The sequence below is a fragment of the Salmo salar genome, chromosome ssa22 (assembly GCF_905237065.1).
Source record: "Salmo salar chromosome ssa22, Ssal_v3.1, whole genome shotgun sequence".
Lineage (NCBI taxonomy): Eukaryota > Metazoa > Chordata > Actinopteri > Salmoniformes > Salmonidae > Salmo > Salmo salar.
The window spans coordinates 42074856-42091363 of NC_059463.1; the positions used below are offsets into that span (position 1 = coordinate 42074856).

At 40.6% G+C, this 16508-nt stretch overlaps 1 protein-coding gene across 1 annotated transcript; it reads right to left on the bottom strand.

Annotated features, from left to right (window-relative positions):
- Nucleotides 1–1186: 1186 nt before the first annotated feature.
- On the bottom strand, nucleotides 1187–14729 carry LOC106583462 (transforming protein RhoA). The gene is made up of 5 exons (XM_014167662.2): nucleotides 14432–14729; nucleotides 6171–6328; nucleotides 5643–5763; nucleotides 2435–2565; nucleotides 1187–2340 (listed from the first exon to the last, which is right to left on the bottom strand). The coding sequence occupies exons 2-5, from the start codon at nucleotides 6324–6326 to the stop codon at nucleotides 2167–2169; spliced, it is 582 nt and encodes a 193-aa protein (XP_014023137.1). The 5' UTR covers nucleotides 6327–6328; nucleotides 14432–14729; the 3' UTR covers nucleotides 1187–2166.
- Nucleotides 14730–16508: the final 1779 nt, after the last annotated feature.

A 16508-nucleotide genomic window follows, 5' to 3' on the forward strand; every position in this document is an offset into this window, starting at 1 on the left:
CTAAGTCATTGGCATGCCCCCAGGGACACAGACGGGACCTGGCGTCATGAGACAGCCCTTTTCGATGTCCCGAATAAAACCCCCACCTGGGTTTTCTATCAGCAGACCGAGTTTACCTCAATTACGAGAGGGCTAAGGGTTGAGACGAGATCAGTACCTCTATCACAGAGGGAAATAAGGCTTGAGTAGATTGCTGAATCTTTTAACCATCCCACGTGGTTAAACTCTTAGACTATCGATACGACAGAATAAGAACAAGTCTTTGATATTAATTACTAGACTGCGAAGACCGACAACCGCCGAAACATCTATTCTATAACGACATGAATGAATGTCACTCTGAACTATCCATTATAACCAAGACAGAGCGAGAGAGGGCAGACAAACTCTCCAACAGAAACAAACTTTTCAACAGAGATCCCGACGACACACTGAGCGTAAATATATATTGATTGCAATTATTACCAAATGAGTGAGCGTTCATGTGCAAAGGATTAGCATTTCAATTGTTATAATTATCAACTCTGTAGTGTCTTCTCAGCTGACCCCCACTCCCCTTTTGTCTAATAAGCCGCCATGCCGGTTTAGCCCACTAGGGCACTTCCCCCTATCATTTCTTTGTAACCATATCTACTTTGTTTGTGTGATGCATTTCTGTGAGTACTTAGTAAATAAATGATTTTAAGACAATTGATGTATGGATGACTCATAGTGAAGACTTGGCTCGTGCAGATAACCAACAATTTACGACGTTTGGAATGAGACTGACGTGAGGTAAAGAATAATTCATTAATCAGAAGACTAAGTGATCAGATAGAAAAATATATGAAAGTTATATTAGGAAAATTATAACTTTGTAATCTGAATATTTTCCTGGGTTCCCCGACTTCCTAGTTAATTACAGTTACAAGATTAAGTAGTTTAATCACGTAATAATAATTACAGAGAATTTTTGATAAAGATTAATCTTCAGTTTAATGATGCCAAAGACACGACAAGCCCCAGCTCTCCAGTTCTTGCATGATAATCATGTGAGATCCATTATCTTGTCACCTCATTTTACCAAACACTCCTAGTAAACTGTACCATAGCCTAATGACAGACCCCTCAGGAATGTAAATATAGTGAAAATGGGCATAATGTGAGGCGAGGTACGATCCAACGATGTAAAAAGTAAAGCACACAATACATTACAAAAAGCTATATTTGCACGTTGAAACAATAGTGTTGATTAAGTCCAGCAATCACACCAAAGACCTAGAATCTAAGACCTACTTGTCTTGAGTGCTGGGAACTCGGTACGGAGAGATTATGGAAGCAGAACTCATTTTTGTTCTTTGCAATGGCAAATTATCTTTTACAAATAATTTAAAACAAATATTTACCATATGTATTTTGCTTATATCTGTATCAACATCTGCCATCATCCAGTTCCCATTAACTGTCTCAAGAATCTTAAAGTTAGTCATTACACACAGATATAACATTTCCATGTGTGTTAAACTAATTGTTCAAAAATTGTCCATGTGGGTTTTTATGAATAGATGCACATGGGGTTTTATATGAAGCACATTTATTTCAACAATTTTATGCCTGTGCATAAATCAAAAATTACAAAAGAATCATAAAGACTATGGGTCACAGTGTATAGGTACCCCTCCCTGATTGGCTGTGGAAATGTTCCTCAGTTCAGTGGGCAGGGCTCAAGCACTTAATTGGCAGGTATGACACAACAATAGATCCCCTGGGGTGTATTCACTAGGAACCAAACAGATCAAAAACGGGGAGGGACCTACCTGAATTTGTCCATTAGAAATTAAGTTTCCATTGCAAAACGTTTTGGACTCATGATTACACCTCTGGCTGACTACATCAGTTACATGGCCATACAGGTTCACAAGGGAAATGTTGATATGGCAGATTCACTCATGTACAAGTACAAAAAAAGCATTTCCATAACCCCATCATCAACATTGAATACTGACAAAACCATGACTATTTAACTTGTTTTGCTTTAAGACAGAAAATTAAAAGCATTACACCTTTAGTAAAAACTGGTGAGCACAGTCTTTTTTGGAGCGAAGGGGGGAATAGACCAAGTTTCTTATCATCTATCGTTCCCCTTGTACCCAGTGGGAGGCCGTGTCCCTCACGCCTTCCCTCCTTTTACAGTAGGAGGCATTTATGTCTCTGCTTCCCCCGCCGGGCCTGTAGCGCCGCCCTCGTGGCCATCTCAAACACTTCCCTCACCCCATCCTTGCTCTTTGCAGAGCACTCCATGTAGCCGAAGGCACTGATCCGGTTCGCCATGTCACGCCCCTCCTCTGGCTTCACAGGCTCCTGAGAGGGTGGGGGGGGTCAGAATGTGGAGTCAGGAAAGCCACATATTGATCTTCTGAGAATTGTGTGTGTGTGAGAGAGAGACTGACTGTACCTGCTTCATCTTGGCTAGCTCTCTGCGGGTGTGCTCGTCGTTACGCAGGTCCTTTTTGTTGCCCACTAGGATAATGGGAACGTTAGGGCAGAAGTGTTTGACTTCTGGAGTCCACTTCTCCGGGATGTTTTCTAAACAAGGGGGAAGGGCAGAAGTCAAGGCCAGTAGGAGTTAGCGAGAGCAAACTTCTTCAGCATACTAATCAAGGCTGTCCAGTAGGGCTGAGCGATATGCCGATATATATCGTGTGATGATAGAGCATAATATGAAACGAGACGTTTTTCTATTGTTTATTTCATTGTCGCAAATCACACTCTTTACAGCAATATTTTTCGTCAATTGGACGACGCTTTGCGTTCGGAAATTTGCAACACAAACAAACATGGAAGAGCGTGAACGTGGCACAGAGCACGGAGACACGGAACTCGTACCTAAAAGAGGGGCAACTTAGGTCACATGGATGTGGTTTGGGTATGAAAAGTCTGACAGACCAGACAACCGTACTCTGCAAAATATGGCGCAGGCCGGTCTCGACAACAGGCTCAAACACCACTAACCTCTTTTACCACCTATGCAAGAATCATGTGAAACAGTACGGAGAGAGTCTACGGATGAGACCCAAAAAGGTAACAAAACAAACCCCCGACTCAGATGTTACAAGAGGCTTTTGCCCGCGTTACACCATATGGCAAAGAATCACGAAGATGGAAGGAGAACAGCTGCCTTTACAACTAACATCTACAAAGACATGGCCCCAATTTACACGGTCGAGAAACGGGGGTTTCGTGGGTTGGTGCTAGAGGTCGACCGATTAATCGGAATGGCCGATTAATTGGGGCCGATTTCAAGTTTTCATAACAATCGGTAATCGGTATTTTTGGACACCGATTTTCCGATTTTGTAAAAGACTTTATACATCTTTATTTAACTAGGCGAGTCAGTTAAGAACACATTCTTATTTTCAATGACGGCCTAGGAACGGTGGGTTAACTGCCTTATTCAGGGTCAGAACGACAGATTTTTACCTTGTCAGCTCGGGAATTCGTTTTTGCAACCTTCCGGTTACTAGTCCAACGCTCTAACCACCTGCTTTACATTGCACTCCCCGAGGAGCCTGCATGGCAGGCTGACTACCTGTTACGCGAGGGCAGCAAGAAGCCAAGGTAAATTGCTAGCTAGCATTAAACTTATCTTATAAAAAACTATCAATCTTAACATAATCACTAGTTAACTACACATGGCTGATGATATTACTAGTTTATCTAGCGTGTCCTGCGTTGCATATAATCAATGCGGTGCCTGTTAATTTCTCATTGAATCACAGCCTACTTCCGACAAACGGGTGATGATTTAACAAGCGCATTTGCGAAAAAAGCACTGTCGCTGCACCAATGTACCTAACCATAAACATCAATGCCTTTCTTTAAAATCAATACACAAGTATATATTTTTAAACCTGCATATCTAGTTAATATTGCCTGCTAACATGAATTTCTTATAACTAGGGAAATTGTGTCACTTCTCCTGCGTACCACGCAAGCAGTCAGGGTATATGCAGCAGTTTGGGCCGCCTGGCTCATTGCGAACTGTGTGAAGTCCATTTATTCCTAACAAAGGCCGTAATTAATTATGACATAACATTGAAGGTTGTACAATGTAACAGCAATATTTAGACTTAGGGATGCCATCCGTTAGATAAAATACGGAACGGTTCCATATTTCACTGAAAGAATAAACGTTTTGTTTTCGATATTATGGTTTCCGGATTCAACCATTTTAATGACCAAAGGCTCGTATTTCTGTGTGTTATTATGTTATAATTAAGTCTATGATTTGATAGAGCAGTCTGACTGAGTGATGGTAGGCACCAGCAGGCTCGTAAGCATTCATTCAAACAGCACCTTCGTGCGTTTGCCAGCAGCTCTTCGCTGTGCTTCAAGCATTGTGCCGTTTATGACTTCAAGCCTATCAACTCTGAGACTTGGAGTAGTTGTTCCCCTTGCTCTGCATGGGTAACGCTGCTTCGAGGGTGGCTGTTGTCGATGTGTTCCTGGTTCGAGCCCAGGTAGGAGCGAGGAGAGGGACGGAAGCTATACTGTTACACTGGCAATACTAAAGTGCCTATAAGAACATCCAATAGTCAAAGGTATACGAAATACAAACCTTAGAGAGAAATAGTCCTATAATTCCTATAACTACAACCTAAAACTTCTTACCTGGGAATATTGAAGACTCATGTTAAAAAGGAACCACCAGCTTTCATATGTTCTCATGTTCTGAGCAAGGAACTTAAACGTTAGCTTTTTTTACATGGCACATATTGCATTTTTACTTTCTTCTCAAACACTTTGTTTTTGCATTATTTAAACCAAATTGAACATGTTTCATTATTTATTTGAGGCTAAATTGATTTTATTGATGTATTATATTAAGTTAAAATAAGTGTTCATTCAGTATTGTTGTAATTGTCATTATTACAAATAAATAAATAACAATAAAAAAAATTGGCCGATGAATCGGTATCGGCCTTTTTGGGCCCCCAATAATCGGTATCGGCGTCGAAAAAGCATAGTCGGTCGACCTCTAGTTGGTGCTAACACTCGACCCAAGGTACCAAATGCAAATTGATATGCGACACGTATTAATGCCAAAATAACATGCAAAACAGGCAAGCCCCAAAAATATAAATATATATATTTTTTTTAGGCCTATATTTATTTTGTTTGCAACTATAGTTGAAGTGTTTTCTATTTACTTTTAGATTTTATACATTCATATTTTATTACATGCTTAATTGAAAATTTGCCCAGGTTCTAAATAAAATAATCAAATATGAGTAAGTACCTTTTTATTTGAGTATAATTAAAAATGTAATAAGAAATAGGCCTTTACATGTGGTCATTTTATATAAACTATTTATTCATTTAATTTAAAGTTAATGTGCTATATCGTAATATGTATCGTTATCGGGATATGAAATGACCTATATCGGGATATGAGATTTTGGCCATATCACCCAGCCCTACTGTCCAAGTAAAAGTCCTCCGATTGTGGGTGTAAGTGTGCTTTCCAATTCTGTCAAAGCTCTGTCACCAAAAAAAGACCGGGTGCCACAAAAGTGAATGTGTATACGTCTGCACAGTTGTATTGATGTCTGACAGAATTGGTATGTGTGGGTGTCTGTACGCGTAGCGACATAAATACTCACCCAAACTGTCGGGGCTATCAATGGAGAAGCACATGAGGATGACATCGGTATCTGGGTAAGAGAGGGGACGGAGCCTATCATAGTCCTCCTGGCCTGCTGTATCCCATAGTGCCAACTCAACCTGCCAAAGGATTTCAAGACACATCAACCAACTGTGCCCAACTTCCCAGATAAATACAGTGTATCTGACCTATTATGAAACAATGAAGAGGCATGATGCAGAATGGCCAATCCACATTTAATCATAGGAAAAGTCAGCAATACCACATAATTACACACAGCTGGGCAACTTACTGCTTAGAAAAATCAATTGAAACAAAATGTGATATCTGCCAACACTGTCTGCCACTATTGGCGCTTACCAATTTGGGCAAGCCTCGAGTGAGGTTGCAAATTGGGAGGAGCCAGTGGTGACTGTTGGCAGATTTTAATTCTGTTAATTCTCATTGATCGTCCTGCTTTGTATGATAAATGTAATTTACAGCGAGACAAACGCAGGTTGAAAAAAACTAAGGGAGAAGACATTACCTGTTTGCTGTCGACCTCAATGTCAGCGACATAGTTCTCGAAGACAGTGGGCACGTAGACCTCGGGGAACTGATCTTTACTGAAAACGATGAGCAGACACGTCTTCCCACACGCTCCGTCTCCCACTATGACCAGTTTCTTTCGGATTGCTGCCATGACTGAACAAACGAGAGAATGTTGAGACAGACATAAATACATTACAGATCAAAGAGTTGGAGCATGGATGGTACTGGCAACAGATGTTTTCAAGTCCTGCATGGGCCTCATATTACGTAGTTAATAGTTACAGTATGTTAGCTGTAGCCCATTCATAGGCACCAACTCCCTTAGAGTGCATATAGATGAAGGTAACTTCTTCCTGGGGGACTTATTAAGAGCCTGGACACTTGCTCAAAATGCTACCACGCATCGCTTGCGGTATGGTTTTGGAAACATAATGAACATATCTTTTATATCAGTGACAAAAAATAAATAAAAAGGTACAATTATTACTCGCCTTCATAGGGTTAGTGTTCCCATGTGATCATATCTCCATGTTACATAACTTGTTTAGCGAAAACAGACAGAAGAGACCACCTGTGCTCCTGTACACCTGTGTGTAAGCATAACTGGGGAGGAAGTGTAGTCCGTCAACTGGAAGCACACAGTGTATGGATCTGTGCCAATCTGCTAACATTATAGTAAGTGAATCTTTTTTATTTGAAAAATTTCCCCCCCTCGCTGATATGAAAGATAAGGGCCAAATGCAGGGCTCTAAAGTGCGCCCAATTTGGTCTCATATGCGACTAAATATGTTTCTGTGCAACCAAGCGTTTTATTTTGGGAGCACTGTGCAACTATGAAAAAAATCTCCCAGATAGTTGTAATAATGATAAGGCTTCGCTGTGACGTTGTTTCCGAGTTCCCTAGAGAAAGCGAGTGCAGATCCATTAGCGTCATTGTTGCACCATTACTACAGAGAAAACGGTTTGCTTCTAGCTCTACCAGGTCAAAAGATCTGACCCAATATTACTGGCGCACCATTTTTATCTTCCTATAGCTGATCGCCAGAACCGCATTTTACATTCAGAAACCATGTCGTGGACCGTTATAAAACCACTCGAGCGTCGACGTCGTTAACCATTTGTTTAGACTTTGTTCAGTCATGTTACCTCGTTGACTAGCTAGCTAAGAACCTGGTAACTTTATCAGTTTATCCAAACATTTGGGGGCACATAAACAAAGGAAATGGGATAGCTTCTTCAGGAGATCAATGGTAATAGCAATGAATGAATGACAGATCTCTTGCATTTAATCATCCCAAACCTGACGTTTATAAAGAGACAGTGTACAATCTCAGTGCTTGAGGCGTCACTACGGTCCCTGGTTCGAATCCAAGCTGTATCACAACCAGCCGTGATTGGGAGTCCGATAGGGTGGCGCACAATTGGCCCAGCGTCATGTCCGGGTTTGGCCGGTGTAGGCCGTCATTGTAAATAAGAATTTGTTCTTAACCGACTTGCCTAGTTAAATAATAAAAAAAATAGGCCAAGAGCTTTTACACAATATAGAAACCTAATATTCCACAACTGACTTATTTACAGTGTTATATATTAGTTTCTAGGGCACAACATGTGCTTCAAAAGTAGCTAGAATTCCTTTAGCCTGTATCTCAATCAAAAAAAGTATTTTCTGGTGCGCCTAAATTTTATGTGGTACTTTAACTTTTTTTAAATTGGGACACAATTTTTTTTAAATTTAGAGCACTGGCCAAATGTTTTGAAATCTGTTTTCCAAGCGATGGTTATTGACTAGAGGTCGACCAATTCAGCATGGCCGATTAATTGGGGCCGATTTCACGTTTTCATAACAATCGGTAATCTGCATTTTTGGACGCTGATTATGGCCGATTACATTGCAATCCACGAGGAGACTGCGTTGCAGGCTGACTACCTGTTACCCGAGTGCAGCATCAAAAGGACCTTGTGGCTGCAAGGAGCCAAGGTAAGTTGCTAGCTAGCATTAAAAACGTATCTTAACCTAGTAATATCATCAACCATGTGTAGTTAACTACCTTGTCCTGCGTTGCATATAATCAAAGTGGTGCCTGTTAATTTACCATCAAATCACAGCCTACTTCAACTTCGCCAAACGGGTGATGAATTAACAAAAGCACATTCGCGAAAAAAAGCACAATCATGGCACCAATGTACCTAACCATGAACATCAATGCCTTTCTTAAAATCAATACACAAGTATATTTTATTAAACCTGCATATTTAGTTAAAAGAAATTCATGTTAGCAGGCAATATTAACTAGGGAAATTGTGTCACTTCTCTTGCGTTCTGTGCAAGCAGAGTCAGGGTATATGCAGCAGTTTGGGACGCCTGGCTCGTTGCAAACTGTGTGAAGACCATTTCTTCCTAACAACGACCGTAATTAATTTGCCAGAATTGTACATAATTATGACATAACATTGAAGGTTGTGCAATGTAACAACAATATTTAGACTTAGGGTTGCCACCCGCTCGATAAAATATGGAACGGTTCCGTATTTCACTGAAAGAATAAACGTTTTCTTTTCGAAATGATCGTTTCCGGATTTGACGATATTAATGACCTAAGGCTCGTATTTCTGTGTGTTTATTATAATGAAGTCTATGATTCGATATTTGATAGAGCAGTCTGACTGAGAGGTGGTAGGTAGCAACAGGCTCGTAGGCATTCATTCAAACAGCACTTTCCTGCGTTTGCCAGCAGCTCTTCGCAATACTTGCTTGATGCACTGTTTATGACTTCAAGCCTATCAACTCCCGAGATTAGGCTGGCGATACTATAGTGCCTATAAGAACATCCGATGGTCAAAGGTATATGAAATATAAATAGTAGAGAGAAATAGTCCAATAATAACTACAACCTAAAACTTCTTAACTGGGAATATTGAAGACTCATGTTAAAATGAACCACCACCTTTCATATGTTCTCATGTTCTGAGCAAGGAACTTAAACGTTAGCTTTTTTACATGGCACATAGTGAACTTTTACTTTCTTCTCCAACACTCTTTTTGCATTATTTAAACCAAATTGAACATGTTTCATTATTTATTTGAGACTAAATTGATTGCAGTTATTATATTAAGTTAAGTGTTCATTGTTCATTCAGTATTGTTGTAATTGTCATTATTAATATATATAAATATATATATATATATATATATATATATATATATATATATATATATATATATATATATATATAAAAACTGACGATTAATCGGTATCGGCTTTTTTTGGTCGTCCAATAGTCGGTATCGGTGTTGAAAAATCATAATCGGTCGACCTCCATTATTGACATTGCTAACACAGTGTTGAAATTATAGCTAACCACTGAAAACCCAATGGAGAGAAGGGTTTGAGAGCTATGTTAGCAGTAGCCCAATATTGGACGAATGTTACCCCTTTGTCCAAGGACCTTACATGTTCTGTTAAAAGGGAGAATTGGCTCCGGTAGCCAAAACAGCCAAATACCCCATACTGAAACGATTCTCAATTGCAGCACAGTTCTACAAACATAAACCCCTCTACTTTCATATCATATCAAAATAATTTCACAAATGCAACAAAAACAAACAGTTGCAGCAGACTCCATGTGTAACTCTGTGTTGTTGTATGTGTCGAACTGCTTTGCTTTATCTTGGCCAGGTCGCAATTGTAAATGAGAACTTGTTCTCAACTTGCCTACCTGGTTAAATAAAGGTGAAATAAATAAATAAATAAAAGACAGTATTTTGCAGTGAGAACAAGTTTGTGGCGTCTGTCTTCTGTTTACACACAAGTGTTCGGGGACGCAGATTAGAGGTCGACCGATTATGATTTTTCAACGCCGATACCAGTTTATTGGAGGACCAAAAAAGCCGATACCGATTAATCGGCCGATTATTATTATGTTTTTTGGGGGGGTTTTGTACGTACACACACACACACACAGCTCTGAAGTGACAACGATACTGAAGAGTCTGCTTAGGAGACAAATACTCAACTGTTTGAATAATAAAAATAGAGTTTAAGTTACCTGTGATGAATGCTGAAAACAAAAACTGTAATTTCTATATGCAGGAAATCCTATTTTAATAATGGGCATGGTAAGAATTGTCTACCAAAGTGCGAGTCATAATTCCCATGACACCTTCTAGCAAAATCTGAAAAGCGGTTCCTTCATTTATTCCATAGGATATTTTTAGATTAACTTAAAATAAGGTCTGTGTTTGGTTTAGGCTTACACCACCATGCCAATTTTATAACTGTGTAGATATCCATAGGATATAACTCTGATCAATATAAGCAAAGATAAAAAAAATTGTAGAGTGGATTTATGAAAATATGTTGACAAACGTTACCTAGTGAGATTTACACGGGTATCAAAACGCCGAGGCGGTTAAGCACAAAACACAGACCTTATTTGAAGTAGATCAAGACATTCTCTATGGAAGACATGAACGGTAAAATAACGAAGGAACCCCTTTCAAGTTCAGCCGCACGTTATTACAGGAATTATGACGCGTTGACTATTTCTCTCTAAACCATATATCTTTGACTATTACGAGCCTGCTGCTGCCTACCACCGCTCAGTCAGACTGCTCTATCAAATATCAAATCATAGACTTAACTATAATATAATAAACCTTAGGTCATTAATATGGTCAAATCCGGAAAATATCATCTCGAAAACATTATTCTTTCAGTGACATACGGAACCGTTCCGTATTTTATCTAACGGGTGGCATCCATAAGTCTAAATATTCATGTTACATCGCACAACCTACAATGTTATTTCATAGTTCCGTAAAATTCTGCCAAATTAGTTCGCAACGAGCCAGATTCTGTATACCCTGATTCTGCGTGCAACGAATGCAAGAGAACTGACACAATTTCACCTGGTTAATATTGCCTGCTAACCTGGATTTCTTTTAGCTAAATATGCAGGTTTAAAAATATATATTTCTGTGTATTGATTTTAAGAAAGGCATTGATGTTTATGGTTAGGTACACGTCGGAGCAACGACAGTCCTTTTTCGCGAATGCGCACCACATCGATTATATGCAAAGCGGGACAGGCTAGATAAACTAGTAATATCATCAACCATGTGTAGTTAACTAGTGTTTATGATTGATTGATTGTTTTTTTATAAGATAAGTTTAATGCTAGCTAGCAACTTACCTTGGCAACGTAAAGCAGGAGGTTAGAGTGTTGGGCTAGTTAACGTAAGGTTGCATCCCCAAGCTGACAAGGTAAAAATCTGTTGTTCTGCCCCTGAACAAGGCAGTTAACCCACCGTTCCTAGGCCGTCACTGAAAATAAGAATGTGTTCTTTAACTGACTTGCCTAGTTAAATAAAAGGTAAAAAAATAAAATAATTAAACAAAATAAACTGGCAAATCGGTGGCCAAAAATACCGATTGTTATGAAGACTTGAAATCGGCCCTAATTAATCCGCCATTCTGATTAATCGGTCGACCTCTAACGCAGAAAGCTAATTAGCACAGGTAGTCCACTGTCTTCCGTCTGTTTTCCATAAAACAAGCGCTATAACATGGATATGGCCGTGTGGGAACCTAACACTATAAAAAGGTGTGTATCAATTTATTTATTTTTGCCAATATGAAAGGATCTTATGCTTCCAAAACCATACCGCAAGCGGTGTGTTAATGTTTAGACTGAACATCAACATACTGCAAAACTCCCCCCAACAGATGACGCCTTCTTCCAATGACTCTTAGCTACACTATATATACACAAAAGTATGTGTACACCCATTCAAATGAGTGGATTTGGCTATTTCAGCCACATCCGTTGCTGACAGGTGTATAAAATCAAGCCCACAGCCATACAATCTCCCAAGAGAAACATTGGCAGTAGAACGGCCTTACTGAAGAACTGCGACTTTCAACGTGGCACTGTCATAGGATGCCACCTTTCCAACTAATCAGTTCTAAAAATGTCTGCCCTGCTAGAGCTGCCCTTGTGAACTGTAAGTGCTGTTATTGTGAAGTGGAAACTTCTAGCGGCAAAAACGGCTTAGACGCGAAGTGGTAGGCCACACAAGCTCACAGAATGGGACCGCCGAGTGCAGAAGCACATAAAAATCGTCTGTCCTCTGTTGCAACACTCACTACCAACCTCCAAACGGCCTCTGGAAGCAACTTTCTGCACAAGACCTGTTTGTCGGGAACTTCATGAAATGGGTTTCCATGGCCGAGCAGCCGCACACAAGATTAAGATCACCATGGGCAATGCCAAGCGTCGGCTGGAGTGGTGTAAAGCTCGCCGCCATTGGACTCTGGAGCAGTGGGAACGCGTTCTCTGGAGTGACGAATCACGCTTCAACATCTGGCAGTCCAACGGATGAATCTGGGTTTGGCGGATGCCAGGAGAGCACTACCTGCCTCAATGCATAGTGCCAACTGTAAAGTTTGGTGGAGGAGGAATAATGGGCTGGGGCTGTTTTTCCTGGTTCGGGCTAGGCCCCTTAGTTCCAGTGAAGGGAAATCTTAATGCTACAGCATACAATGACATTCTAGACGATTCTGTGCTTCCACATGTGGTAACAGTTTGGGGAAGGCCTTTTCCTGTTTCAGCATTACAATGCCCCTGTGCACAAAGTGAGGTCCATACAGAAATGGTTTGTCGAGATCAGTGTGGAAGAACTTGACTGGCCTGCACAGAGCCCTGACCTCAACCCCATCAAACACCTTTGGGATAAACTGGAACGCTGACTGCGAACCAGGCCTAATCGCCCCAACATCAGTGCCCAACCTCAATAATGATCTTGTGGCTGAATGGAAGCAAGTCCCTCCAGCAATGTTCCAACATCTAGTGGAAAGCCTTCCAAAAAGAGTGAAGGCTGTTATAGCAGCAAACGGGGGGCCAACTTCATATTAATGCCCATGATTTTGGAAAGAGATGTTAGATGAGCAGGTGTCCACGTACTTTTTGTCATGTAATGTAATGAGTCATGATCAGGGGCTATGTTACCCGTATCTATCTTTGTAGCAGTGGTGGAACTGTATTTTGAAATGAAATAACGGGATGAAATAAAGGGAGAGCTCTCACTTCAAAATATGAATTTGTCAAAATCATTGATATATTCATATGATCGAATAGGTCTCCTGTAGGATTTGTGATCTGGAACAACACAGCTAGACTGTGTCTAATGTTATGAAAACACTAAGGGTACTTTTCAGATATAGATTATTTTTAATTCATTCGGGAACATATGACTCAGATCAAAATGGATCGATTGTGCATATTTCAATGTCAATCAGAATAACATTAGTTAACGCAACTAAAGTAGCTAGCTAAATGAGTGGGATATCAAATCAAGATAACGAGCAAGCTAATGTATGGTAACGACCCTGGGTTTATAAGCGCGGAAATCGACTCGGCCGTTCGAGCATGCTTTTGCGGCACAGTTGATAGCCCATTGGCCTTCGGGTTAGAAGGTCGAGGGTTCGAGACCTGCTCCCTGCTGTTTCATTACAGTATTATCTACCCCCCTCCTTACAACAGTATTAACAGTTGGCTATTTTTGCTCGCTAAGTTACTGGCTTACCTACTTGATTAGCCACAAGATAAATAAAAAGTTAATGAATTAAACTAGGCAAGTCAGTTAAGAACCAATTCTTATTTACAACGACGGCCTACCAAAAGGCCTCCTGCGGGGACGGGGATTAAAAATACAAATATACGACAAAACACACAACACTAAATAAAGAGAGACCTAAGGCGACAACATAGTATGGCAGCAACCCATGACAACACAGCATGGTAGCAACTAGCTAGGCAACTAACAGAAGGGTTATTACACAGCTAACTAACTTTACTAACAACTAACGTTAGATAGCTTAGCTAGTTCTAGCTAGCTAGCTCAACACGAAATAAAAGTTGGTCAACACATGTGTTATTAATTTATGCGGCCATGTCTGATATTGCAGGGCACGAATACCACGTAAACAGCCCTAGCTAACTAACTAGTTAAGGTTATCTATGTGAATTTAAAATAACTAATTTGCCAACGATAGCTTGCTAGCGAATTAGATTAGCCTATCAGATGCGGAAGTGATGGGGTGGCTAGCTTGCTAACTGGCAAGGTTGAAGAGGAAAATACATTTAGACCTGGTTAGCTTTTAATGCGCTTAAAATAACTATGTTAGCTAGCTATACTACTGCATTATTGGTTTCTGAGTTATATTGGCAACATTTGTGTAATCCAATTAGGCTTACCTGGCCAATAGGTAGCTAGCTAGTTTGTTGTTTTCTTGATAATGTCTCGGTCTCACGCTTGACTAGTTTGCTTGTGTTAGGCTAGTAGCTCCCAACCGTGTTTGAGGGGGTATTCTGAAACAGACCGCGAGGAGGAGGTGCTTGACTCGGACTGCGTAGGACGGGTGGAACTGAAAAATCTTTGATGACCCGGACAGCAAAGTCTGTGTACAGTCAGGGTTTCCTCCCTCTATGGACACTGACTGAAACCACACAGTTCCGAACATGGCTACAACAGAGATGCCCTATTTCACCCCATCGTTCAGACTGCAACGGTGTGTTTATTTGTCACAAGAAAGATATACCTCCAGATGGACCTTGGCAAAAACACCAACAAATGAATTGATTCTCAAATAATCAATTTCCATGGTGATAATTATGATTATTAATAATAATGATCATAGTTAATTGATAATTATGATGAATTATAATTGCACTGATGGAGTATAAACGTTTTTAAAAGTCCCTGCTAAGAAATGAGTAAAGGTAGCCCGAGTGGCGCAGCGGTCTAAGGCACTACATCTCAGTGCAAGAGGTGTCACTACAGTCCCTGGTTTGAATCCAGGCAGTATCACATCTGGCCGTGATTGGGAGTACCATAGGGCGGCGCACAGTTGGCCCAGCGTTGTCCAGGTTTGGCTGGGGTAGGCCGTCATTGTAAATAAGAATTTGTTCTTAACTGACTTGCCTAGTTAAATTTTAAAAAGCCCTTGATCATGACTCTCAGCTCCATTACATTACACCTCAATCAGTGGACAAAGGCTGCTTCTTCTTTGAGATTGGGTTGGTGGATCACATCCAACGTTTAAGGTGCGTACACAGCCACCTACTGTACGGGAGTGTGAGGCCAGTCATGGCCTACTGACTTTCAATTATTTTATTAGTCCTGTAAAGCCCTAGACACCACTCCCCCCCCCCACTACACCCCCCAAACTCCAATCCCGTCCAGTCTCTATGAAGGAGTATTTGGCTGTTTTGGCTTCCAGAGCCAATTCTCCCTTTAAACAGAACATGTAAGGTCCATGGACTAAGGCGTAATGTTAGGCTCCTTTACTCCAATATTTGTCTAGAGTAAAAGGCCTTGCATTCTTCTATCAATCACATTGTTTTATAAAGCCCTTTTTACATCAACAGATGTCACAAAGTGCTTATACAGAAACCCAGTCTTAAATCCCAAACAACAAGCAATTCAGATATAGAGGCACGGTGGCTAGGAAAAACTCCGTAGGAAGGCAGGAACCTAGGAAGAAACCTAGAGAGGAACCAGGCTCTGGCTGTGCTGGGTGGAGATTATAAGAGTACATGGCCATTAAGGCCAGGTCGGTCTTCAAGATGTTCAAACGTTCATAGATCAAATCACATTTTATTTGTCACATGTGCCGAATACAACAGTGAAATCCTTACAAGCCCTTAACCAACAATGCAGTTTTAAGAAAATACCTAAAAAAAAGTAAGAGATAAGAATAACAAATAATTAAAGAGCAGCAGTAAAAAACAATAGCAGGGCTATATACGGTATACAGAGTACATTTTTATTTAATTTATTTATCCTTTATTTAACTAGGCAAGTCAGTTAAGAACAGATTCTTATTTACATTGATGGCCTAGGAACAGTGGGTTAAGTGCCTTGTTCAGGGGCAGAACGACAGATTTTTACCTTGTCAGCTTGGGGATTCGATCTAGCAACCTTTCGGTTACTGGCCCAATGCTCTAACCACTAGGCTACCTGCCGCCCCAGTGCAGGGCCACCGGGGGCATCGAGGTAATTGAAGTAATATGTACAGGTAGGTAGAGTTATTAAAGTGACTATGAATAGATAATAACAGAGAGTAGCACCAGCGTAGAGGAAGAGGGCAATGCAAATAGTCTGGCCATTTGATTAGCTGTTCAGGAGTCTTATGGCTTGGGGGTAGAAGCTGTTTAGAAGCCTCTTGGACCTAGACTTGGCGCTCCGGTACCACTTGCCGTGCGGTAGCAGAGAGAACAGTCTATGACTAGGGTTGCTGGAGTCTTTGACAATTTTTAGGACCTTCCTCTG

Excerpts from the sequence above, each read along its gene's own strand:
- LOC106583462 (XM_014167662.2), bottom strand. The coding sequence starts at position 6,326 with ATGGCAGCAATCCGAAAGAAACTGGTCATAGTGGGAGACGGAGCGTGT. Across the intron at positions 2,566-5,642 it reads TGATAGCCCCGACAGTTTGG|AAAACATCCCGGAGAAGTGG; the intron begins GTGAGTATTTAT and ends CCCCTTGTTTAG. Across the intron at positions 2,341-2,434 it reads AGCTAGCCAAGATGAAGCAG|GAGCCTGTGAAGCCAGAGGA; the intron begins GTACAGTCAGTC and ends CCACCCTCTCAG.